Source organism: Gavia stellata, chromosome 30 (assembly GCF_030936135.1).
Source record: "Gavia stellata isolate bGavSte3 chromosome 30, bGavSte3.hap2, whole genome shotgun sequence".
NCBI classification, from domain to species: Eukaryota; Metazoa; Chordata; class Aves; order Gaviiformes; family Gaviidae; genus Gavia; species Gavia stellata.
The window spans coordinates 4,399,976-4,424,559 of NC_082623.1; the positions used below are offsets into that span (position 1 = coordinate 4,399,976).

A 24,584-nucleotide genomic window follows, 5' to 3' on the forward strand; every position below is an offset into this window, starting at 1 on the left:
TCCAGCCATGGGAAAGTCCCCATGCCACCTCCAGCCATGGCCATGGGAAGGTCCCTGTGCCATCTCCAGCCATGGGAAAGTCCCCATGCCACCTCCAGCCACGGCCATGGGAAGGTCCCCGTTCCATCTCCAGTCATGGCCGTGGGAAGGTTCCTGTGCCATCTCCAGCTATGACCATGGGAAGGTCCCCATGCCACCTCCAGCCACGGCCATGGGAAGGTCCCTGTGCCATCTCCAGCCGTGACCATGGGAAGGTCCCCGTGGCACCTCCAGCCATGGCCATGGGAAGATCCCTGTGCCATCTCCAGCCATGGCCATGATGCCTCTTGGTGACACTAAGAGAAGCCAGAGCTGGAGCAAGCCCTGAGCCACAGGAAAGGAGCACAGTCTGAATTCATTCTCAGACACACTTTTTAATTAAATCTTTCAACAGGGGGAAGACAAAAATAATAAAATAACGCAAATAATTCCAGAAACCTGTCTGGCACAGTGTTTGGTCAGGAGCTGCTCACAGGAGCCCCGTGGGGCAGCAAGGCACTGTCCCCACGGTGGGGGTGGCTCCAGCCGACAGCGAGGGTCCCGGGGCTGAGAGAGGCAACAGCTCACCGCGGGAGAGCCGGACCCAGGGCTCGCTCGCGCTCTCCCATCTCCAGTGATTCGGCCTGTCTTGAAGGTCACACCATGGAGCTGCTGTCTCCCACCTTCTGCAAGAGCTGCAACAGGGACAGATCCTGATTAGCAAGAAAATCCTCCAGTGCATCCTCGGGGGGTTGCTGAGAGACTGCGGCGACCTTCCCTGTCTTCCCAACCATGGCGATCGGGGTTGATATCACGCAAGGACTGCAAACCCCAAGGGTCACATCTGCCTGGGAGAACCGTGTCCAGCGCCCTGCTCACCTTGCTCAGCACAGGGATGTTTGCCAGCGAGCCCAAAAAACCAAAAGCCACTGGGAAAAAACTCCTGTATCAAAGCAAAAGTCTCTGTTAAGCCCTGTGCCAGGATTTCGCTGGGATGGGAGCAGCGGGGGCTCTGCCCAGGGCTGCAGGACACAAGGCCGCCTGGCTCCCGCTCTCCAGCCCGGGGCACCCATGCCATGCTGGGGAGATGGGTGCTGCGGGACAGACCTGAAGAGGTTGATGAAGCCGTAAGCCTCCAGCAGCATGCCCAGGAGGGGCCACCGCATGAGGACGATGACGACCCCCCCGAGGAAGAAGCTGGTGCCCTTCAGCTTTGGTCGCTGGAAGAAGAAGGTGAAGGTCCTCCTGAAGCCGATGATGAAGACCAAGCCAGAGAGGAAGAGGATCTGGGAGGATGAAGGGGAGCAGGTCAGAGAAGCCCTTTGCTCCATCCTGGGCATCAGCGCTTGCTCCGGGGAGCCCTGGTCCCACCATACTCACATTCCCGAAGGCCAGGAGCACTGAGTCGAAGTACAAGAGCATCCCAAAAAGGACGAAGAAGAGGCCAAAGCCGACCAGTCCCACGCCGATCCCTGGGGAGGACGGGAGGAGGGCTGAGACGGGGACTTGGGCACACAGCTCAGCTCCCACCTTGGACTGCGGTTGCTCTCCCCAGCACCTCCCTGGCCCGTTCCCTCCCACAAATGTGCTTTGGATTTGTCTCCAAAGCTTAGACACAGCCTTTCCACCTGCCCAAGCCTTGGGGAGAGTGTTGGTATCCCAGAAAATCCTCTGGGCTGCCAGATAAAGAATAAACTACAAAAAAAAAAACAACGGGAAGGTTGTCTCTAGCATTTTTCTGAACAGTGGCACGAAGGGTGTCGGTGCAGGCAGCCGGTGGGAGAGGCTGGCGATGCTCTCCAGACGAGCCAGGCACCTCTCCAGTTGCTGTTCCCGATGCAGACCCAGGGCAGAGGGTGAGGGCAATCCTGGCTCTGCAGTGCCCACGCTGCTGGTCCCCACACACAGCCCTGCCTGGTCCCCATGTCCCGGCAGGGCTCCCACCATGTCCCCTTGCCCCAGGATGGGGCTTGCCATCGCACCCTCTCCCTGTCCCGGCGATCCCGGTCAGCAGCCTCCAGCCCTGACTCGGTGCTGTGGAGCATCCCCACAGTGCGCCTTGGTCCCATGGGGATGGGCATCGCTGCCGGGACACGGCCACCCCAGCCCACCCGCCTACTTACGCTGGAAGTCGGTCAGAGACACCATCTTGCCGGCGGAGGGCTGGGTGAGGCCGGGCGAGGGCGGCCGCCCTTCCACGTGCCTCCCCAGCAGTGACCCTTGGAAAGCCCTTTAGTCCCCACGTCATCCTGCAAATCATTAACGGCCCGGCAGCGCCTGCCCCATGGCGGCAGCACCTCCTTCGGGGGGATGCGGTGGCCGGGCATCGCTGCAGGGTGACATATAGAGGGGCTGGTGGTCACGGGTCCTGGTCCTGCTCTCCCTGCCCCAGCCTGCATGTCCTCGCTGGGAAGGGATGGCTTGGAGCAATCCCCAAAATAGGGGGATGCACGCGGCTGTGGTGTCCCTTGGGGTGTCTGAGTGGTACCTGGGGCACCGTGAGCCTCCGGCTGGGAGGGGGCCCCATGCGGCACTGGGTGCTGCATGCACAGCTCCCTGCAGCTTCATCACCCATGCATGGCGTGGGGCAGGGATGGTCCCAGCTCACAGCCAGGCTGCTCCGTGGGAGCGGGGAGCTTCTGCACCCGCTGTGCCCCAGCCCCGTGCAAGCCCTGGCTCACGGGGTTGACTGCCCGGTGCAGAGCCGATGGCTCGGCCAGACCTCCTGCCTGTGGCTGATGCAGGGTCCCTGCATGGCATGTGCCACCCCCAAGCCACCCCACAGGGACCTCTACACCCATATCCCTCGGGAAAGCTCACAGGGACCAGCTCCACACATTTACAAACCAGCCGCTTTCATTCCTTGGCTTCATGCAAATTTGCCAGGTACAAATGCGTTCTTTTATTCCTCCAAGAGGGCTGGCTATTGAGCAGCTACAGCTAAAACAAACTCCACTGGGAAAACGACCCCCCCAAAAACAGGGAGAGGGAGGAGAAGGTGGCACCAGCCCTGGAGTGAGCTATGGGCAAGGCGAGACCTTGCCGGAACGGTTGAAATGCTGCAGCCATTCGTCCACTGCCTCTTTGGTCTAATATTAAAGTGTCATCTGAGGTCACCTCTAGACAAAAGACACTGACACCTTGTTGTTTCTTAGATACTTTTATTTCTCTAACACTAGCAAAAAACCCAGAAAACAAATGCCTCCCTTCCCACCCTCCCCAGTGCATAAATAGATTTCCTCCCGATGCAAATCCTTTCTCGGTTACAAGTCACTGGTATATGAAGTGTTATGAAAAATAATAACCAAAATAAAATTAAGAATTAAGGTTTTGGTTTTTTTTAAAAAAAAACAAAATAATGACCACTGGGTTCCACAATAGGGCAGCCATGGGGTCCCAGTGCACCGGGCTGTGCTCACGCCTTGGGAAGGCTCAGACCCGGCCACCGCAGCACGGCTGAGCCAGAGCTTGCCGGCAGCTCCGGGCACACCAGGGGCAGGAGCACCGGGATGCTCCTCGTCCCCTCCGGCCCCCCAAGACAGGAGGAATTGCTGCCTATGGGACTGCGTGCCCCCTCGGCTCCCCGCCAGGCAGCACAGCCTCTGTGTGGGCCACAGCAGTGCACCGCGGTCCCCGGCACGTCCCCGCAGCCGGTGTAAGGGGGGGTCTGCCCCGGTTACACGAGCTGGGGAGCCCGCCCCGGCCGCCACGCTCAGGGACAGGGAAATAAATGCATCGTCTCTTAAAACTTACAGTCTCTTTATATTTTATTTTAAATAAATTTGCTTTTAATAAAAGCAGAAAAAATATATATTTTTAAATAAGTTTTTTTTCTTTTTTTTTTTTCTCTGATAAATTGGCAAAGAATCTGCTTTTGTAACTCATTGGCAGGGCTGGTGCCAACAACCCTGCGGAGAGAGAGATTAGCACAAAACAGTACCTCCCAGAAAAGAAGAGAAAAACAAATATAGATATATATTATAAATGTATAATTTCCATAAAACATATATTAAGGCATGTAATAGCAAAATAAAGGGCCAGCTTTATGAGCTAAGAGGGCTGCGGGAGGCTCGGGAGCGGAGCGGGACTCGGGGCTCCTGGGATCCTACCGGTATTGCTAAGACGGGGTGTGCGGGGGCGATGGGGATGCAGGGGTGGGGTGCGGGGCAGGGGTCCTGGTGGGTGTCAGGATCAGGCCAGTGGGGAAATAGCTGCAGGATGGACGATACCCAGCTCCTCACTCCATCCGCCTTGCCCGCCCCAGCCCCACCGCGGCGGCCCTGCCAACCACACAACCTCCCGTGGGATTCCATTTTTCCAGGCAGAACCAGCTTTTTTCTCCCTCCGGAAAGCTAAAGAAAAGGGTAAACTTGCTACAGGAAAAGCAAACAAATTGAAGGGTCTGGAGTGCAATGGCAAGTTCTTGGGGTGAGACGCGGTGCCAGATTTTCGGAGGGGCTGAGACAAAGATGACAGCAGGACGGGGGGGCAGCCGGGGCGCTGCGCCCCGTGCCGAGGACGAGCCCTGCTGCTACTGCCTGGCCCCAAGCCCCTTCCCCTTCTTGTCACTGTCCCCATCCGCCGCAGAGGGATCCCTGCCGAGCCCGCGGCTTCGCCGTCCCACGTTGCACCCCAGCTCCCCGCACTGCTCCTCTGCTCCCTCCCGTGCCATGTCCCCATCCCTGCCCAGACCTGCTCCCGTGCCACATCCCCATCCCTGCCCAGACCTGCTCCGTGCCAGCGGCGCACCAGGGCCCCGGGCAGCCCTCATACCACCCCGATCCTGAGCACACCGCTCCCCTGGGCACCTCCGTGTCCTCCCCCAGTCCCAGCTCCATCCGTCCTGTCCCCAACACAGCTCCTTCTTCCTCTTGCTGAGCCACCAGCGCGAGGAGCGATGGGACAGGCCAGGCTTTGCCGGCTACTACCCCCAGCCAGATGGATGCTGAAAAGCAGATTAAGGGCACAGGGAGGGGAAGAGGCGCCCGAGGAGCAGAGATGGAGCATCCAGGTCCAGCATAAGGTGGAAGAACCATCTATGGTGGGGACTGGCTGCTCTCCACCCAGAAGAGCCCCTTCGTAGTCCTTTGGGAGACCAGCGCATCAGCACAGGGAGCCCGGGGAGTCCTACGCTCCCCCAGGGCTGCCTCGGCAGGGAGACAGCCGCTGTGCCACGGGCTGCCGCTGCAGATGCCCCTGCCCGGCTGTCCACGCAAGCCTGATACCCAGGACACCGCCGATCTGTCCCCGTGCCAGCTGGCAGCCCGGGGGCTCCTCAGGGACCACACTCCAGCAGACAACTCCCAGCACCCGCACATCTCCTCTGGGACGGGGCAGAGCAGCTGGTGCTGTCGGCAATGCATCTCCCCGCTCGGCTGTGCCGGGTGGTCTCGCCGTCGGTGGGAGGGAAGGGGGTCCGGGAGAACCGAAAACGATGGCGAGAGGTTCGGTGTCATGCCAAGGCGCTAAAACGTGGCCCCGTGGAACTTGATGGCGCCGGCAGCAGCCAGGGCTTGAGCTGGAGGGAGAAGAGAGCGGGGCTGAGCTACACGTGGGGTGGCTGGTGGTGGGGCAGCCCTTGTGCCCACCCCACAGACCCCTCCTGCCCTGCTTGGAAGAAAACTTAGCGCAGATTTGGCTCTATGCCCCCAGCTGCCTGGGGGGGACCTCCAACCGAGCAGGGGGACGCTGCGTCCCCCCCAGTTTGCAGCCACCAATGCAGACATACCAGTGCAGACGTCCCCCAGAGCCTGGCCCTGAGACCACCCGCCTTTTGCTCCATGCATGGGGCCCCTTTGCCCACAGCAGCCTGCGGAGCCCCCCCATGCCCACACTGGGATCGCTGGCTGACCCAGCCCGGGGGCTTCGCCTTGGAGGACACTTGCGCTTGGTCCATGGGAGAAGACGGGGCTGACGTGGCTCGGAAGATGTTAGCTGGAGCAAGCAGCGATGGACAGACACCGGGCGCAGAAGAGGCACCCCCCCCACCCGGCCCCCTGGGATGGAGAGAGGATGGGATGGAGTACGAGAGAAGAGGTGCTTACTTCATGGCTCAGACACGCATAAAATGGCTGTTGTCGGCGACCCGGGATGTTTCAGACGAGAGGGGGTTGGTCGGTGGAGTCGGGGAGGCTGGGGAGGTGGGAGGGCTTGGGGTAGCACATTGAGCTGGAAACAAGAAATGGGAGAAGGGCGTGAAGAACACAAGCTGCCGGCAGCGGCGAGGGGAAGGAGGCGACCCAGCGAGAGGTTAGCGGAGGGGCGGAAACGGAGAGGAAGGAAGGGGGGAAGCAAGCGCGGTCAGGACAAACAGCCACAGCAGCGCCCGGCTGCGGCGCGCACACGTGAGCTCCCCGCAGGGTTCCTCATGGACAAGGCACAGCGTGCCACCATGCTCGCTCGGGCACGGCGTGCCACCGCGCGCTGCAGCCTTGCGAATGCTTCCGAGAAGGTGCCAAAACCTGCACCCGGCTGAAGCGGCTGCTCCATCCCACGATGCTCAGCGCTGCCGCCAGGGAAGGCAGCCGCAGGCACCGCAGGCAGGGCCCTGGCAGCTGCTGGCATCACTGGGCTAGCTCTCCCACTGCACAGGGATGCCCTGTGCCAGGACCGATACAGCCTGCTCTCCTGCCCATATCGGCCCCTCGCTCTTGCTGCCTGTCCAGCCCATCAGCTGGTCCTGCATCCAACCTGCCCCATCTGCCCTGCCCTCACCCCTCCTGCCCGCTCGGCACGTAACGCTACCTGCGGTCCGCTCTCCCACGGGGCTGGCAGGCTCCAAAACTCAGTGCCCGCCCCGAGCCTTACCGGAGAGCATGCGGCCTCGGCGAGAGGCCTCGGCAGCCAGCGCGCATGAGATCTCTATCCTCTTCTCCTGCTCCTGTAGCTGGGTCTCGGGGTCCTGGGGGGCGTCCACCTCCCCCTCGCCCAGGGGGATGACGTTCTGCAGGCTGCACAGAGCACCCAGTATCAGCACCCGTGCCTGGCCCCAGCGGGACAGACCCCGCAGGGAAGGGGTGCAGGCGGGTGGGCAGGGTGCTCTCCGGGACAGCCGGCACGGTCATAGGCACAGCAGCCTCACCTGGATTTGGCAATGAGGGTCTTGATCCTTTCCACCTTTTTCTGCTTCTCCTTCATCTCCTCGGGGCTGAGCGGTGTGTCAGGTTCCAGTTCGACGTACCGCTCAGGGATGACGACTTTGTCCGGTGTGGAGAGCTGGGCAGAGCGGCAAGGGCTGAGCTGTGCGCCAGCGCCGGGGACCTGTCCCTGCTCCAGCACCCACCTGCCCCACTTGTCCCCAAGCTCCCAGCACCCATCTGGGCAAGGGCAGCCCCTGGCCGGGCACGGCCAGTGGCTCCAGGATCCTGACTGATGCAGGAGGATGGATCAACCCCCTGGTGCAGGGTGCGGAGGGAGGGATGCCCCGTGCCCAGGCTGCCAGCTCCCTCCAGGACAGCTCATCCTCACCTCCTTGTTGATGTCCACGTCATAGTGCTGCGGCTCCAGCTCCATCTTGCGCAGCCGGGCGATCTCCTCCTGGGGCGTCTCATAGACCTTGCTGGGGTCGTCGGAGCGCAGCGCTGCCTCCAGGTCAGAGATGTCCACCTCATGGATGCTGCGGTGCCGGCGCACCTGCGAGGGACCCCAGCCCCACTGAGCACCCCCGGGATGGCACACTGTCCCCTGCCCCAGCGCCCACTCCCTTCCCCAGCCTGCAATGTCCCCTCTGCTCCATCAGGGACCTCAGGCACTCTGCAAAGCAAAGGCCGGGTTGCTCCAGCCCCACAGCCACTGCAGGGACTCACCACTTTGTAGGAGGCAGGTGCCTTCGTGCCGGCGCTGTCGGGCTGCTGGCTGCTGGGGAGCTGCAGGCTGCGCCGCTTCTCCTTCATCGAGCCACTCTGGTGGCGCTTCATGCGGTCGATCTGCTCCTCCACGCTCATCTTCACCTTCGTCTCGTTGGCGAACACGGCGCTCTTTGGTCTCTCCTGGGGAGAGCCCAGCCCCACAGTCACGCACCCCTGCCTGCAGCAGGGACTGGCTCTGTCTGCCCATAGCTGCATCCCTCTGCAACGGGCTGTCATGCTCAGCCTGCTCCCGGGGTGGGGGGAAGGCACCGAAATAGCCCGTGGGGGTCCCAAGGAGGTGGGTGTGGAGCTGGATTTGAGATGTGAAGCCATGCAGCGACAGGCTCCCCTGTGGGCTGCAATACAGCCCCCCCTTTGCTAGCCCAGCCCCACCACCCTGGCCCCCAGCCCCTTGACACAAGCCCTACCTTAGAGCTGAGCCCGTTGGCCATGCCACCGGCGCTCCTCCTTGGCACGCCGGCCACGGGCACCACCTCCTCCTCTGCCGGAGACTTGGTCCTGGGGGGGACGATGCCCACTGCAAAGCAAACTGAAACGTCAGGCTAAACCCACCCCGGGGACTGAGGGCAGGGTCCCAGCAAAATGCCGGGTGCTCCTGGCAAGCGTGGGGAGCCCACTGGAGTGGGACCCACCGGCCCCAGTGCCATACCCTTGTTGAGAGCCGCTTGCTTCTCCGCCTCCTGCTCCTGCCGGCTCTGCGGGAGCCCCTCGGTCGGGGGCCCAGGGTGGACGGGTCGCTGCGCCTCTTTCTTGCTCTGCTCGAAGCTTGGCTTGGGCTGCGGGGGAAAGCAGGTCCCTGGTGAGCCTCCGTCCTGCCTGGGGACCATGCTCTGCCTGGGGACAGACCTGCTGCTCTCCGCAGCCGCGGGGTGACATACAGCCCACAGACACACTCCCAGGAGTGGATGAACACAGACACCAGCCAGGCGGTACCAATGCACCCCAAACGTGTGGGGAGAGGGGCTGGCAGGGCTCTGCAGCTCTCGCCCCCGCTATGTCCCGGCCCATCGGGGCTGGGCACTGATCACTGTCCCCATAGGACAGGCTCCTGCGTGGGAAAAGCTTCCTGCAGGGGTGACGATCCCACCACGGCTTGGAAGTGGCACCCGGGAGCGCCAGGATGGGGACACTCTGGCTCCGTGCTGAGCTCCAGCAAGATCCCATGCCCACGGGAGGGGACAGGGTCCCACGGGAGCAGAAGTCAGGGCAGACACTGTGCAGCAGCGGAGAGCGAGCAAAGGGCCATTTTGGGGGTCCTTCCCCTCCTACATCCCCAGGGCACAGCCTGGCCAGGGCCCGGGCACTGGTGCGATGGTGCTGGTGCAATGGAGGGGTATGGCAACAAGCCGAGGAGCCCAGCATGCCCCCCTCAACTGCCCTGTGCTCTTCATGGAGAGGACACATCCTGACACCCCTTACACCCCGTGGATCAGCACGCAGACACGACTGTGCTACCCTGCAGCTGCACAGCTGCTGGAGATGCCACTTGCGCTCGCAGTGGGGTCCGTAACCCTTCCCAGCTCAGCACGGCCACTGCTTTGCGGTGCCAGCCCCCACGTGCACGCATCCTGACCCCCCCCGGCTGCAAGGACGCTTGTGTCTCCTGGTGTCCAAACCTGCCCCTTCCCCCGGTGGGAGCACGGCCGAGGCATTACCAGGAATTCCCAAATCCGGGTTTGTCCTGGGTGGGCAGAACTTGGTGGGGGGTTACCCCCATCGGCAGAGCTTGCCAGTACTACGTGGCAGGGAGCGGCGCCGCAGAAGGACAGCGAGAGAGGCGAGGACAGACTAAAGCAGAGGGGCTGATACCGGGGGCTGCAGCAGCTTTGGGGGCTGCCCAGGAGGAGCCAGTCCCTGTCCTGAGTGAGCGCAGGGGGTGCTGCACGTGGGTGCAGGGGACCTGGTGGGGACAGGAGGGCCACGGCGAGGCTGCTGGGGGAACACTGCCCGCTGCTCCCCTTGGAGAGGGTGGGTACCAGCCACGCACTGAAGTCCCCTAGCCAAGTGCCACCTCCACGCTGTCCCTGTCCCCTCTGCCAGGGCAGAGGGTGGGCAGCCCCAGCGCCTCGTCCCAGCCCCTGCCAGCTGCTGTCTCGGGGAGGAAGAGGATGGGGCTGCTGCTGCGGGGCTGCTGCTCTGGAGAGGTTTCGGTACCTGTCCCCTCTTCGCCTCGCCGCCTTGCTGCCAGGAAGGGGAGGTGGGGTACGGCCAGAGGCGGCTCTCGCCGGGGAGCGGAGGAACGGTCGGAGGAGACTCCAGGGGTACGTAGGACTTGGGGAGGGGAGGTCGAGGCGGGCCTGGTTCCTGGGGTGGAGAGGAGCGTGAGGCGTGAGAGCAGAGACACTGAGAGCCGGGAAGGAAGAGAGAGTTAGAAAAAGATCGAGACAACACACAGTGGAAGCGTTGAGCCAAGGAAAGGAGGAGGGAGAGCAGCCGGCCGCCGCTCCCGGGGCCCCGCGGTCTCCGTGTCCCCATGCAGAGGGGGCAGCGCTTCCCACCTCCCGCGCTGCCCTCGCTGCGGCGCGTCCCCCCAGGGCGGCGGGGCCAGGCAGGGCTCGGGGGCTGCCCAAGTGAGGGGCTCCCGAGTTTGGGGCTGGCAGCCCCCAGGAGACATTGGCATCGCCTCTGCGCAGCCAGCTGGGGTTGGGGAGTCCCCAGGTTCCACCCTAAACTTCATGTGGACGAAGGTGAGACCAGCACTGCTGCACCCCGAGCGAGGGCAGCGAGAGGGGACTTTGGTGGCAGCAGGAGCTGGTCCTGAAGCCAAAGGCTGGAGCTGAGCAACTCTCAGCCTTCAGGGCTGCTTGATGCAGGAGCCCAAAGGCTGCAAAGCCCAGCTGCAGCCCCTGCAAGGACCATGGACGCAGATGTCACCGGGGGACAGCACAGCCCATGCATGTGGCCAAAATGGTGTCCCCAGGCAGAGCCATGAGGAAATCCAGCCACGCTCTGTGCCTGCTGCCCACCCGTCCCCCGAGAGTGAGGACTCAGGCCAGCCTGCGAGCCAGGCTGGGGACCCGATGGTGGCAAAGGGCTCCCTAGGGATGCCCCGGCTCACTCACCTCGCCGGGTCCTGGCTTGGTGGGCGAGCCCTGGGAGCCAGAGACGAGGGAGAAGGGGCTGAGGGGGCTGGTGAGGCTGGCTGAGCTCAGGGGGCTGGCAGGGCTGTTGGAGCTGTACGTCCCCGAGGGGCCGATGGCCACTGCGGAGAAAAGCAGAAATAAGTGCGTGCACCAGAGCCTCTGCCTCTCTGAGAGGGTGCTGCCGTCTGCCTCGTGGCAGCACAGGCACTGGGGATGTCCCAAGCTGTGGCACACTGGGGACTGTGCTGTGCAAGGGCAGGGACAGACCCCGCTCACCTCTGTGCTTGGCAGTGTCTGTGCCGCGGGACGGGTTGTTCTTCCTCAGCCCCTCCATCACGTCCTGGATCCGCCAGATCTCCTTCTGGATCTGCCGGTTGAGCATTTCATTCTGGTGGGGAGAAAAGGCAGCAGTCAGAGTGGCTCCCACTGCTGCCAGCCCCGCTGCACCCCAGCCCCGAGCCGAGCCGTGGGACTCGTGGGTGTTCAGCTGAGGCAGACACAGCCCGGGGGGGGTCTGAGCCATCACGCCCATGACTCCTCTCCTGCCAGGAGCCATCGTTATGCTCCCCCGGGCACCCAGCATGGGCTGGGAGGAGCTGACGGAGCCCCAGCAGCACGGGGAGCACTGGGCTGCAGCCCCTCGATGGCACCCAGGTGCCCGCAGCTCCTCAGCCCCTCTTGCCCTTGCCTGTGGCCAAAGCTGGACACCGAGGGCTGAGCACGGAGCAGCCACTTGCAAACCGGCTCTTTGCCGGGAGCGGAGGGCTGAAGGAACCAGGGGGTTTCCACCTCCACGGGGACAGCGGGGGGACTCCGGGAATGGCAGGAGGACCCTGGGGGTGGCAGGGGGACCGTGGGGCCGGCGGGGTCCCACTCACCTGGATGTCCAGGTTCAGCTGCTCCCAGAGGTCATCGTGCAGGGCAGACACCTCGCTCTCCAGGCTCTCGTACTCGGCAGTGCTATTTGCCAAGGCCTGGTGGGGGGAAAGTGGGTGGGTTAGGGGGTCTTGGGCGGGTTTCTCCCCTGGCTGGCAGCAGCCCTGGCTAGTGCAGTGTGGGAGCACCCAGGAAAGCAGAAGGATGCTGCACCCAACACAACCCACCCCAAGCCATGGAGGGGCTGGCAATGGGGGGGGACCAGCTCTGCTGTGCCCCATCCAGGTTGTGTCCGGGGGAGCGCCTGGTGCCAACGGCATGCCGGGCACAGGAGTGCAGGGGAGCCAGAGATGGAAGCAGGAGCTGAGATGGCTCCAGGCATGTGTTCCAGCTCGGCACCACGAGCGTTCATTTGCTTTATCCCCAGTGAGGGACTTTGACTCCTCTGGGAGCCCAGCCAGCCAAGGGGATTTCCCTTCTCCTTTATTTTTTATACAGGAAGGGAGAAAAGGGATCACGGTGGGTGGGGGAGACAGTCCCGGCGGCTGCTCGGGGCTGGCAGGATGGGGACCGCAGCGGAGGGGGAGCCCGTTACCGTGCTGGCCTGCGACAACTCCACACGGATGTTAATGAGCTGGTTCTGGAGCGATTCCTTCTTGTGCAGCAGCTTCTCTGGGTAGGCGGGCTGGCTCCCAAACATCTCCAGCTCCTGGTGCGTCCCCATCAGGGCACTCTCCAGGCTCTCCTGGGGGGACAGCGGGGAGATTCAGCCGTGAGAGCTTGGCTGGTGCAGGAGCTGCAGTCCCTCTGCTTAACAGGCCTTTAATGCATGGGGAGACCTGGGACCATGGCACAGCCAGGACATCTCCCCCAGCTCAGAAACGCCCCTGCTGAGCTGTCCCCAAGACAGCAGGACATGTCGCTTCCTTGCCAGGAAGGTGCTGCCTGGGCACGGCCATCGCCGTGCAGCCAGATTCATCCCCGGACAGCCGCTTGAGCTGCCCACCACGTACCTTCTCTGCTCGGAGCTGCTGCACCAGCCTCTCCTGCTCCCGCAGCACCTTGTTCTGCTCACAGAGCTTCCCCAGCAGCTTCTGTCCCCGGGAGGGAAAGAGAAAGGGAGGAGAGGATGAGAGCCCAGCGATGGGGTGCGCAGGGTGCACCCGTGCAAACGGCCCCGTGCTCAGCCAGGAGAGACGGGATGCAGCCGGGATATGGCCCACGGGGTTGGTTTGATGGGACAACACGTGGTCCTGGGGAGGGTTTCCAGCCCGCTGCTCTCATCGCAGGGACCTCAGCCCCGGCCAGGGTGACATGGGCCAAATCTGGACATGGGGCAAGACCAAGCAGCTAAGCTCAGAGAAGGATTTAGTCCCCGAGCAACACACACCACACTTGGGGCAGCACCAGGTCCCACCCCGGCTGTGCAGGAGCACTTGGCACAGCTCTCTCTATGGGGACAGCAGACCTGCTGCAGGGGACGGGGACAAGAGCACAGGGCAGAGGGGGACACGAAGGTCGGGTGTTTGCTCTTACATCGGTGTCTTGCGCGCTTATCTTGTAGGCGTGCAGTGTCTCCCTGTAGGCTTCTGGGAAGGGCGTCACCTGCAAGCAGAGCGTGGGGTGAGCCTGGCTCCGGGAGCCCCTGGGGAAGGTGAGGCAGCTCCCAGCCCCTCTCCCCCAGCCCCCTGAGTGGGGAAGGAGAGCGAGAGACAAGTGTCTGGAGGCAGCGGGTGCTCCCCACAGCCGGCACGGCCGGGCAGGCGCCGGCATCGGTCGGGACGCAGCAGGTGCCGCAAGCAGCGTGGGATGTCGGTGCTGGAGCTCTCGCCTTGGCCCTGCCCGGTGGCTCGGATGAAGGCACAACCCCCTTCCCCGTTCCCAGCCCCGGTGCCCATCAGCTGGGTGAGCCACAGGAATTAGCAGGAGACAACCTCTCTGCAGGATGCCAAGAGCTGAGTTAGAGAGATGCCTCGTGAATCATTAACTGCCTGGTGTATAACTGCCACCATTTCACAGGCAGGGAAACAAAGGCAGAAAGATTAAGCTGTAATCCCACTTAGCAGAGTGGAAACACCTATAAATCAGCAGCTGCATCAGGGCCTGTTTACCATCCGGCTTCTCTGTGAGTCATTTTCCTTTCCTGGAAATCTAAATTACTAATGGGACCTCACCAATTAAATGCCTCCAAGATCTCGAGATGAAAGGTATAAGATAGGACGAAGGAGATCATTATTGCTAGAAAGCAAGACGCTACTTTAGAGCCATTTAAAACCACAGGACAACGCAAATAGACCTGAACCTGGGAAATGCCCAGCGTGGCTGCAGGCAGAGCCTGGCGGATGGGGATGCTGCTGCCTCCAGGCAGGGAGCCGGGCCAGCCAGAGCATCTCAGCAGCTCCAGCTTCATCCTCCAGCATGTCCCCGCTCCTTGCACACAGCAGATGGGAACAGGCACCTTCCCTTCGTCGGAAAATGCCAGTGATCGCCCAGTCGCCACACACTCGCACAGCCGGGAGATGCCCTGGGCAGCACGGCGGGGGCCCCACGACCCCCCTGCCCAGGGCTGGCAGCACGATGGGCTGCGGGTTGCGGTGACCGGGAGACACATTCCCGGGTGACGGGACCTGCCTGCACTTGGAACTGCAGCCCAACATCCGCAGGGACATCCCGATGCTTTTGCAGCCTCTCCAGGCAGGGGAACTGAGAAGTGCAGCGCCCTGGGGGGGTAAAAGGCTGTTTCTCTTCCCTGTTACAGGAGTTATTGCTTTTGTTTAAGAGCCGTGGGCTGGATTCCTGTCTTTAAGTCATCCCACACCTTCCCCTTGCCTCATCAACACATGATAGCAAACAGAGGGTGAGCAAGGCACCCAAGTCCAGCCTAAACAAGGATGAGTTCAGGACCGCTGCATCCCCACCTTGTGCTCTCAGCACAAGGATTTACCGGGTTTTAATGGCTCATGGATGGATTAGCAAAGCCTGTGATGGACTAGCAGGTCCCCGAAAGCGTGATGTGCCGGAGCCGCATGGATGCTGGAGTCTGCATGAGTGGAAATGGCAGGAGGTGACCTCGGGGATGGAGCGCGGGGCGGCTGGCGTGGCTGCCATGCACGAGCCATGCACGGCCCGGCGGCCGGAGGCTTACTTGCATGTAGAGCTGAGCCCTAGGGGAGGAGGTCTCCACCATCCTGTTCACCATACTGATCAGGGTTTCGCTCTCGCTCATCTGCGGCAGACAGGGAAGGAAAGTTCAGAGGTCAGCGGAGACGTGCTCGCGTGCTGCGGTGCTCCGGTGCTGTCGGAGCAGTGGGGCAGCTCAGTCCGGGAGCCCTCAGGGCATCAGGCTGCAAGATGCCACCTCCAAGAGACGTCCCAGGGGCTCGAGCTACGTGGGGACAGCTGCCCCGGGCTGCTGCTGCTCCATTTTGTGCAGTCAAGAGCATCCTGAAAACTTTGTTGAGGGGAAAACACAGATAAAACCGAGCCAGCTCCAAGCTGGGCGGCAGCAAACTGCACACACAGACACAAGCTTGCACAGAGATGCCCACGGCTGCAACGCAGTGTGGTCCCAGCAGACAGACAGACGGGTCCCACTCCTCGTGCTGACAAACGGCTCGACGCCCTGCCCTCGCGGCAGAGCTGGGGCTGGGATGGCCCCACTCAAGGTGCAGATGAGCTCCAGGCATAGGGGAAGGTGACCAAAGCCTAGGGCTGGGGACAGCAGCGTCCCTCTCCCCCGTCCGGCAGCCTTGAGCAGCGGAGCCGGGTGGGAGCAGGGTGCTCCCGTGGAGATGGCACATCGCAGCCGTGCTGCCAGGCAGGGCAAGGATGGGACGGTGTTCAGCATGCCTGTACCGCCCTAGAGCCACAGCTGGCTGGCAGCACTGCCCCGGGCTGTGCCGAGCCCTCCAGGGGAGAGGGACAGACCCCAACCCCGGGGCCCGTTCGTACTCCTGCAACCCAAAGCACTTTACTGCTCTCAAGTGCGCTGCTGCCGGGGCGCGCAGCCAGCGACAGCCGCAGGGTCCCTCGGTATGGTGCGGTGGAGCTGCTCAAATCAGCGGCACCGGAGCTTCGCCGCTGCCTTTGCCTGCAGAAGCGCTGCAGGAGCCCGCAGCCCAGAGCGCACGATGCAAGGGAAGCCCCTCGCGCCCCGCGGCCAGGACCCTCGAGGTCCAAGGGGTGATAGCGGTTTAAGTGCAAACCAGGGACCAAACCCCGACTGGGAGCAGGTCAGTAAGGTGGGGTGCAGCCGAGGGAGCCGTCCCCGTGACCGGACAAGCAAGGAGAGAGAAAATAAAGCAGCAAGCTGTTTGAAATTAGATACTTGACAGCGTCACTCCGAATTAGTCTCTCCAGAGGTCAGCAGGAGAGGAGGAGGAGATGCAAAGCCCTTTTAGGGAGCGTTTTAAAGTGCCTGGGAGAGCGAGCATTGCTGCCGATGGCTGTGAAATAATCCAGAGAGCTTTTATTGCAGCGAGTGCTCCTGCCTGTCCTTGGCTCTGCTCCAAGGCAGACACAGATCTTGGCGATTACTGCACCGATGGAGATTTGCAGACTAATGAGATTGTCTCTGGAGCAGCTCCCTTAATTCAAGCCTGGCTTTTGCAGGCAAGCGTCGGGCTGCAGCACTGGCTGTCAGCTCCTGTCCCCGGCTTTGACTTCAGCCGGTGCCTGCAGTTCCCATCCCACCAGTCCCGGGGGTCTCTCCCAGCTGGATGGCCTCTGCCCCACTCCTGGGATGAAGTCAGTTCACAGCTTTCCTCCAAACACCCCCTGCCATGCAAAAACCGGGGAGCTGCTGCTTTGGTATCGGTCCCAGCGGGCGCCTCAGCCCATCAAGCCTCTCACCTTTGAGAAGGAACAGGGCCAGCGCATCACTGAAACCACCTCGCACCCGTCTGGCTCCCCGTGACTCGCCCGGCCGCCCCCCACATGGGGGGCACCAGCCCCAGGACCCTTGCAGCAGCCCGGCTTGCACCGATGCTGGAGGCACTGCTGGGCGTGGGGACACGCCGTCCAGCACGGCCACGCTGGCACCGTGCACCAGCGCTGTGCTCCATACAATGGCCCGCACCGCCCCGAGCCAGCGCAGTGCAGACCGACCTGGGGAGGGTTTCAGAGCCGGCTGCCTCCCCTGCACCCCAGGAGCAGCTCCCTGAGGCCCCGGGTATCTGGGAAACTGCTCCAGCTCCCCCTGAGACCCCCCCACCAGCTCCAGCACACCACACAGAAAACACTGTCAGGGATATTTTTCTGCCAAGCAATGAGCAACCCTACAGACGGGAAGGATGGAAGAAGCAAACCAAAGACAACTTGTGCTGTTTTAATGCCAAGAAGGGTGAGGATGGGTGTTAGGGGAAGAGATGCTGCGCTGGAGGGGACGGGGACGCTGCTGGGGACAGGGCACATGGGGACGTAAGCAGCATGAGGCTTGCAGCCAGGTCTGCCTACCTGCTGGTCCAAATACTCTAGGTTTCTTTGCAACTGAAGGTCTAAAAGTTCATCCTACCAGGAGCCAGCAGGCATGCGGCAAGAAACGAACACACAAAACATATAAAAGAAGAAGCAAAGCAGTTAGGTGAAGGCTACAGAAATGCGAAGACCTCTCGGCCGGGGAAGCGAAGCACCTCCCTGGCACAGAGGCGGAAGAGCTGCCATGGATGTGCCCTGCAGGAGTCCCACTCTCCTCCCAGCTCTCCCTCCCGGCTAACGGTGCCTCGGAAGAGGCACGGCTCTCTCCCTGCGCCTCTGGCTAGCGCGGATGGATGGCAGCATGGGTAGCTTATGGTAACTCGTGCTTCTCCCGCCTCCAACAGCCAGTCCTGCCCCACGGTTTTGGGACTGTGCTCTGCGGGGGGACCTCCTGGTCTCACCCCGTCGGCTCCAACCCCTCCGCACTCCGAGGGGAAACACAACGCAGAAAAAAGCAGCAGCTGTAGCCAGAAGTGAGGAAGCAAGAGGGGGAGAGGTGCAGGGTGTGCGCCAGCCTCAGCCCCGTCCTTGCTGGGGTCTGCCCCGGGGGTGACGAGCCCAGACCAGCATCGCAGGGCGTACGGGGGTCCAAGGGTGTCCCACTGCCCCCGCGACCTGGGGCCTGCAGGGCAGGGACCGGGGGCCTTTCCAGAAGGATTTCGTTCAGGCACAGCCGGGAAGGACCAGAGACACCAGTAGAAGGACCCGCAGTCCCGACCTGCCCCAGAACAGCCCAGCTCTGACCCAAAAAGCTGCCCCTGGAGCGGAGCAGTTTCTCCTCAGCCCTCCAAGCAAGGAGCCCCCAAATTGCCCCATCTCCCCGGGGGGCTCTGCACACCCCGGTCTGCCAGGGCTCCCCCCCGCCGGTGCCAGCAGCGTACATACCATTTTGTCATGGACAGTGGGGGATGCCGGGTAGTGGTACGGATACATTCCCGCAGGCATGGGCCGTCTGTCACCCAGATAGTCATACTGAGAAGAGAGGAGACCCCCCCACCCCAAAAGCAGAGACACGTGAGAGGTGTGCAAGAGGCCAGAAAGCACGTGCAAGGGCAGACCCCGGCCCCACACCCTGGCTTTGGGGTGCACAGCAGCGAGACAGGGACACCAGCACTCCCTGCTCAGGAGCACATCCCTCGTGGTGGCCCTGAGCACCCCTGGGCTCCCACCCCATCCCCTCCTGCCCCATCTCTCCGGGCTCGCAGGAGCAGCCAGGAGGGAAAAAGCGCAACCTGGGCAGCTTTGCAGGACAGCAAGGGGGGGATCTAAAGCCATCAACTGCTGCAAGCCATGGACTTGGTGGCATTTTGAGGCCAGGCTGTTCATGCAGAGGGGACAGGCTGTGCTGCAGCATCCCTGCCCTGACAGCCCCGGGGAGGGTCCCCCTCCATCCCCGCACACCCAGAGCACCGACGGACATTTACCTTTGGAGAACTGATGGATCGCCTCATCATAAAGGCGGTGGGGTCGGCGTAAATCTCCTCTCCCCGGGGTGGCAGCCGCTCAAAGCGGGCGCTGGGCGAACGGACCGGGGAGTACACCCGCGCCCGGCTGTAGGAGCCCTGGCTGGGTGAGCGGGGCACGGAGTGGGAGCGGGGCTGCAGCGACATCCGTCGCAGAGAGCCCGAGGCTGCATCCACCTCGTCCAAGTAAGTTGGCTGCCTCCCGGGACCGGGCAGCCAGAGCGGGACGTCTTGCCGGCCAAAACCGGGGTGCTCCTTCCAGTCGCGGAGCTGGTAGGTGCCCCCATTGCGGAAGGAGTGCCGCTTGTCCTCCAGCGCCCAGGGCGGGCTCACCCGCTCGTAGGCGGGCATGGAGCAGATGCTGTCGGGGCGCACCCCGGGCGGGTAGTACTGGTAGTCCTCGGAGTACTGGGGTGAGTAGGGGGAATAGTAGTCGGGCACCCGGCGAGACACGGGGTAAAACCTGGTGGGGCTGTGGTGGGGAAGAGAGGTATGAGAGCAGGGCTGGTGGCCAGGCAGTGCCCGGCCCCTCGCTCTGCAGCCGGGGGTCCCGGTGGGTGAGGACAGTCTTAGAGCAGGCAGCTCTGACACCAGCATCCAGAAAGCTGGCTGGCTGGCATCCCTCCTCCCAGGGACCCCACAGTGGCTCCCCCTTCAAAAGCCACCCTGCTCGGCTTTTCGGGGTGTCCCACGCACAGCTCAGAGCTGGCATGTGGGACAGCCCAGCAAGGAGATTTTCTGACCCCAGGAGGGGATAAAGCAGATGGGAAGGGGAAAAACATTCCCAGAGCATCACCTGAGGGGCAGCCCTGGAGAAAAGGAGCAGGACCCCCCTCTGCCCCAGACCGGCCCCCCACAGCCCTCACCTCCTCAGCTCCTCGGGGGGCACGGCCCCCCGGCGCGAGTTCACCCACTGCTGCAGCTGCGTCATCGAGCTCTTGCGCTGGGCGATCTTTTCGGGGTTGGTGCGGGGGGCAAAGCCCCGGCGGTGGGCCACACTCTCCCCGTCGGGCGGGGGGTACGCAGTGCTGCCAGGGCGGCTGGGTGATGAGTACGGCCAGCCGTTGGGCTGAGGCGGCCGCTCCACGCTCGCCGGCACCCGGGGCACCTCGGGGTAAGGACTGCCGGGCTCCGAGGGCACCTCCTGCCCAGCGATGCCGTTGGCTTTGGCCAAGGGCTCCTTCTTGCTCTCCATCCTCTCCGACTTCCTCTCAATCTTCTCCGAGCCGCGGCCGTCACCTTCCCCCCGGGTCTTGGCGTCGGGGTCGGCTTTGGGGTGCTCACGGTGGACGGTGTTGCGGTGGTGGTGGTGGTGTTTGCTGGGGGGGATGTTCTCAGAGTCTGGCTTCTCATGCCTGGAGGGTGCCAAAGCACGAAAGAGCGTTACCCTCTCTTTACAACACCCCTGGGGTGGCCGGTAACGTCCCGTCCCTCCCTCAGCTTTGGGGGGCCAATGCTACCCCAGGTCCATTCTCCAGAGGGACCCTCATGCTCCCAGGAGGTCCCCAGTCACGATGCACGGCCCCTCCGCCCCATCTCCAAGAGACCAGGGGAGAGGGGTGGCACGGGGAGACGGTGAGCGCTGACCTCTGGGTCGGGGGGATCTGCACCCGGGCAGCTTCACCCATGGCTTGGATCCAGGACTCCTGCTCCTCCGTGTTCTCAGCGCTGAAGAAGTAGGTCCGGATGCCAGCGTGCTCGGCCTGGGGAGACAGGGACTGCTCGTTACTCGCCGGCATCTCCTCCACCCAGCACACCGTCACCTGCAGGGAGGCAGAGAAGTGGGGAGAGAGACAGACAGGAGGGTGAGAGCTCCATTTCCACCTCAGCACGAGGTCCTGCCGATGCAGGAGAAGCCAGGCATGGTCCTTCCCTCCCCTGCCCGAGCCTCGCGGCCACGTGCATCCACAGCGGCACTGAGCGGGAGGAAGGCTCTGCAGGCAGAGCCAGCACCAGCCCTCGTCCCCTCGCAGGGGATCCCCCGGGGCCACGAGTCCTCTGCGGTCGTCCCCAGGGATGCTCGGGACTAGCCCTCCCCAGGGCCCCATGCCAGAGCAGCAGCACCCCGGCGCAAAGGTTGCTGCACCCCAGCATCAAGCAGGTCCCCGTGGGGCACACGGGGCCGGCAAAGGGTCCACATCGCAGCGAGAGCGGCAGCGCCGGATGGAGCATTATCATTCATGCAGGGTTAGGGGGAAGGTGGCTTCTGGGCCCAGACAACATTTTGGGGGAAGAAGGTTCGGTTTTGGTCCAAGATGTTGGTGCCCACTCTCCACCCCATGCTGGAAGGCAGGTCTGGCTATTCAGGGCCTTTTCGAAGCTTCCACCTTCCCTCTCTCTGGAAAGGGACGGGAGGCAGCGAGGAGGAAAAAAAGGGGAAAGCAGGAGGTTTTTCCCCCTGGAAGATGGGAAATGGGGTTCTGATTAAAACCCTCCCTTGGGTTTCCATCCTCCCCTTCCCCAGAGCATGCAGCCGTCGTGCCCAGCTGCGGGGTCACCTCCTGCAACCCCCAGGCACTCCTGCCTCTAAAAGCTCCGCAGCCAGAGGAAAAGATCAAACCAAACCGATTCGTCCCCTAGATTAGTGCGAGTGGGGTGAGTGGAGCATGCTGGCAAGCCTGCGGGTCCCTCACCCTCCTGCATGCATCAGAAACACAAGAAGGTACTACCTAGGTGGTGGCTGGGTGCTGGCGTGGTGGACGAGCACGAAGAGACCTCCTGTCCGGGGATCCTCGCCCGCGGAGAGAGGAGGAAACACAGACAAGGGTCAAGCCGCAGCGTGGCAGGAGCGCGGGCGCTGCAGCACAGACCTCTCCCGGCCATCGGGACCCTCTCTACCCTTCTCTGAACAAAACCATCCCCCAAAACCCTCGTGTGCAGATGGAACCGCAGACACGCGCCTGCAGAGCTCAGTTCGTGGGCAGCAGCTTTGCAAGGCTCTTTCCCCACCAGTGTCACAAGCCAAGAGGCATTTCCACACCCCCAGGTCACTTCTCTGCTCTCACCTGCAGAAGCCACAGGCAAAGAGACACCTCGCCGGCTGCCAGCGTCAGCATGGGCACACGGGAGAGCCCATGCTGCCACTTGCCAGCGCTCCCCCCTAAACCGTGCTCAGCTGCAGCTTAAACGCAGCTTTAAAGGAGGCAGCTACAAAAATCCATCCCTAAGATTGGAAAAACTCCTCCGCAGCGCCCTGCGGGGACCCCAGGCACCGGCTCCTGCCACCCTCATGCGCAGGAAGGTGTGCACTGGGTTTTTGCACAAGTGTACCCGAGTGCAAGCCAGCCTGTGCATCGGTCCATCAACAAGCGAGTGTTAACATGACCCTCCCAGGGACCCTGGGCGGCACGAGTGGTTGTGCCGGTGCAGGTGCATGGTGATGCCGACAAGTGCCATGCGGTGCCGGGGAAGCTCAGCCCCTGCTCTGAGCGAGGCATAGCCAAGGGCTGCTGCTGGGGGTGGGCATGGGAGAGCCCCGGCTGTAGCAGCCGCCCTCCGCCTCCCACTGCTCTCTTCTCCAACACCCACGGCAGCGCAGGCTGGCGAGCAGCGGCTCATTACAGGCTACCCCTTGGAATTACATTTCCCTTTCCTTTGCACGCCAGTCAAAGCAGGCTAAAAAACAAAGAGGAGTTGGGGACACCTCTCGAGGTCTGGCTGCGGGAACGCTGCCGAGAAGCGCCGCAGCAGCTGGCGGGGACAGGCTGGCCGGGAGCAGCGATGCGGAGGGGAAAGCGGGGCAGGGAGAGCACTGAGAGCACTGCCAGTGAGGGCAGTGCTGCTGCTCGCCCTGCACCCAGCATGTCCCCAGGTCGGGGGGCAGCAGTGCACCCCAAGGGGCAGAGCCCAGGAGCAGCTCAGCTCAGGGGTGGGTGATGACCTTGGAGATGCTGCTGTGCCCCACGCGTGCCTCAGTTTCCCAGGAAGAAGGCACTTCCGCACAGCGCGCAGGGTATCCCCGGGGGGTTACTGCAGTCACCCCTCTCCCCAGCTTGCTCCACGCCCCGTCACCGAGAAAGCAAGAAGAGGGAGCAGCAGGGACCCTGCGAGCATCACCGCCGCCCCAGCGCTGTCCCAGTGCTCCGTCCCCTCCAAGCTCCAGCGCAACCATGCACTGACCTTGAACGTGTGCTTCCTGCTGATGTTGTCGGAGGGCTGCACGGCTGCCACGCGGAAGCTGAGGAGGGGGATGCTGCCCAGAATGCTCTCCTCCTTCTCATCTGGTGGGCAAATACAGGGGTTACACACACGGAGGGGCTGGGAGCCCCGGCTGCCCCCCGGCAGAGACCCATGAGCTGCTGCGGGGACACGGGCCCATCGCTCCTTCCCGTGGGCAGGCAGGCGGGCAGGCAGCCCACCTGTGGGAAACCGCTGCCTGCCTGTTGCTCCCCAGCAGCTCTTCAAGGCTCGGCTGGGCTCTCACAACAGCCTGCTCAATTATTCATGCCCGCCCTCGGCTGCGCTGCCAGGGCTGAGCCCAGCGAGCTGCCAGGGAGACCGGGAAGGCGCCTGCATTAACCCCTCAGGTCCCCAGTGTGGCAAACACCCGCACAAAGGGGTGCTGTGCATGGCCACCGCTCCCCGGCGGGCTGTCACCTCCGGACCCCTTTGCCCACGCTGGCAAAACCTGCTCCGAGCCCGGTAAAAGCCCGGGGTTTGCTTACAGGTGCCCGGCTGGTGGCCACTGGGTCCTGCCGGGGGGCACGAGCCACGAGGGGCACCCAGGGCAGGTACTCGCTGCCATACCTTTGTAGTAGAAGAGGCAGCGATCCACCAGCACGAACCAGCGCTTGTTCCACTGCTTCACCCCCGAGCTGGCCTGTGAGAGAGGGGCAGTGAGAGCAGCACCCACCCGGGGAGAGGGTGCTGCCGCAGGCGGCAGGGAAGGGGATGGCACATCCCTGGGGGGGCACCCAGCGTGGCGGGGGCTCGGGTACCTGCTTGTAGAGCCAGCCGCTTTTGGTCACAGCGGCGTTGGGATTCCTCTTCATGGAATTGGAGCGCTTCCCGAAGGCGATGCCCTTGCGGGAGGAGCGCGAAGCCTGTAGAGGGGGAGAGGAGCTGCTCAGTCCCCAGGGGGGTCCCCGGCACCCCATCTCCGCTGCTGTCTGCTGTGCCACGCGGCTCCGGGCACCCACCCGGCCTCCGGGGCGCTCCGGGGGCACCTCCGACACCATGGCGTGGTTGGAGGGCTCGCTGGTGATGGTTGCCGGTCGCTTGGCACCCGCTTTGCTTGACATGTCCAAGGTTGGTCTGCAGCACAGGAGGAGAGCTGAGTCAGCAGAACTGCGTTCCTCCACCCCGCAGGAGCTGGCCCCTGGCATCCTCGCCTTGGGTGCCGGCCCCCCATGCCCCAGCCCACCTTGGTCCCCCATCACAACCCACTCCCAGGCCCTGAAACCAAGGGAGTCGGGAGCCAACCTACTTTTGCAAGTCAAGTCTTGAGTTGTCCTCGGGGACCTGTCCCGTCACTGGGTGCAGGAACGTGTTCCGCCTTTCATTGTGGCTGTGAGAGACAGTGGCGGGGCGGTGGTTAGCATCTCCCATCTCCGTCCCCCCCCTTAGAAACCCTTTGCCTTTGGCACCACATTTGCAGCTCCAACCCCAGCGTTTCGCTGTCCCACACCTGCACCGGCGCTGGGGCTGGCTCCCTGCGCCCTGCCCCGAGCATCGCCATCCCCTACACCCCGCCAACCCCACGCTTCAGATCTGCTCAGCACGTTTCATCAGTGTTTCCAGAAAGCATTTGCCTCGCTGGGAGCTGAAATGAGGTCTCTGGCGGCTGAGCCCTCGTTACTTCT

General features: G+C 63.0%; 2 protein-coding genes across 2 annotated transcripts; both read right to left on the reverse strand.

Annotated features, from left to right (window-relative positions):
* Positions 1-674: 674 nt before the first annotated feature.
* GOLT1A (golgi transport 1A) lies at positions 675-2,166 on the reverse strand. The gene is made up of 5 exons (XM_059831306.1): positions 2,142-2,166; positions 1,399-1,490; positions 1,126-1,304; positions 898-961; positions 675-713 (listed from the first exon to the last, which is right to left on the reverse strand). The coding sequence occupies exons 1-5, from the start codon at positions 2,164-2,166 to the stop codon at positions 675-677; spliced, it is 399 nt and encodes a 132-aa protein (XP_059687289.1).
* A 3,904-nt stretch (positions 2,167-6,070) lies between these two features.
* On the reverse strand, positions 6,071-24,241 carry PLEKHA6 (pleckstrin homology domain containing A6). The gene is made up of 21 exons (XM_059831275.1): positions 24,209-24,241; positions 23,922-24,036; positions 23,721-23,825; positions 23,530-23,602; positions 22,903-23,003; positions 20,371-20,486; positions 19,650-20,138; positions 18,745-19,255; positions 13,382-13,450; positions 12,859-12,939; positions 12,441-12,590; positions 11,848-11,943; positions 11,246-11,357; positions 10,949-11,088; positions 8,536-8,662; positions 8,294-8,403; positions 7,824-8,006; positions 7,486-7,650; positions 7,100-7,233; positions 6,826-6,968; positions 6,071-6,186 (listed from the first exon to the last, which is right to left on the reverse strand). Exons 2-21 carry the CDS (start codon positions 24,021-24,023, stop codon positions 6,071-6,073), a joined length of 3,123 nt encoding a protein of 1,040 aa, XP_059687258.1. The 5' UTR covers positions 24,024-24,036; positions 24,209-24,241.
* Between the last annotated feature and the right edge of the window lie 343 nt (positions 24,242-24,584).

Bases quoted from the DNA above. Each gene is read 5' to 3' on its own strand.
- GOLT1A (XM_059831306.1), bottom strand. From the start codon at position 2,166: ATGGTGTCTCTGACCGACTTCCAGC. The intron at 962-1,125 runs GTCTGTCCCGCA...GCTTTGATACAG, and splicing joins GGCTTCATCAACCTCTTCAG to GAGTTTTTTCCCAGTGGCTT. The intron at 714-897 runs GTGAGCAGGGCG...TCCCTGTTGCAG, and splicing joins ACATCCCTGTGCTGAGCAAG to CTCTTGCAGAAGGTGGGAGA.
- PLEKHA6 (XM_059831275.1), bottom strand. From the start codon at position 24,023: ATGTCAAGCAAAGCGGGTGCCAAGCGACCGGCAACCATCACCAGCGAG. The intron at 11,358-11,847 runs GTGAGTGGGACC...TCTCCCCACCAG, and splicing joins AGCTGAACCTGGACATCCAG to AATGAAATGCTCAACCGGCA. The intron at 8,663-10,948 runs GTGAGTGAGCCG...TTTCCCCCGCAG, and splicing joins CCAAGCCAGGACCCGGCGAG to CCCAAGCCAAGCTTCGAGCA.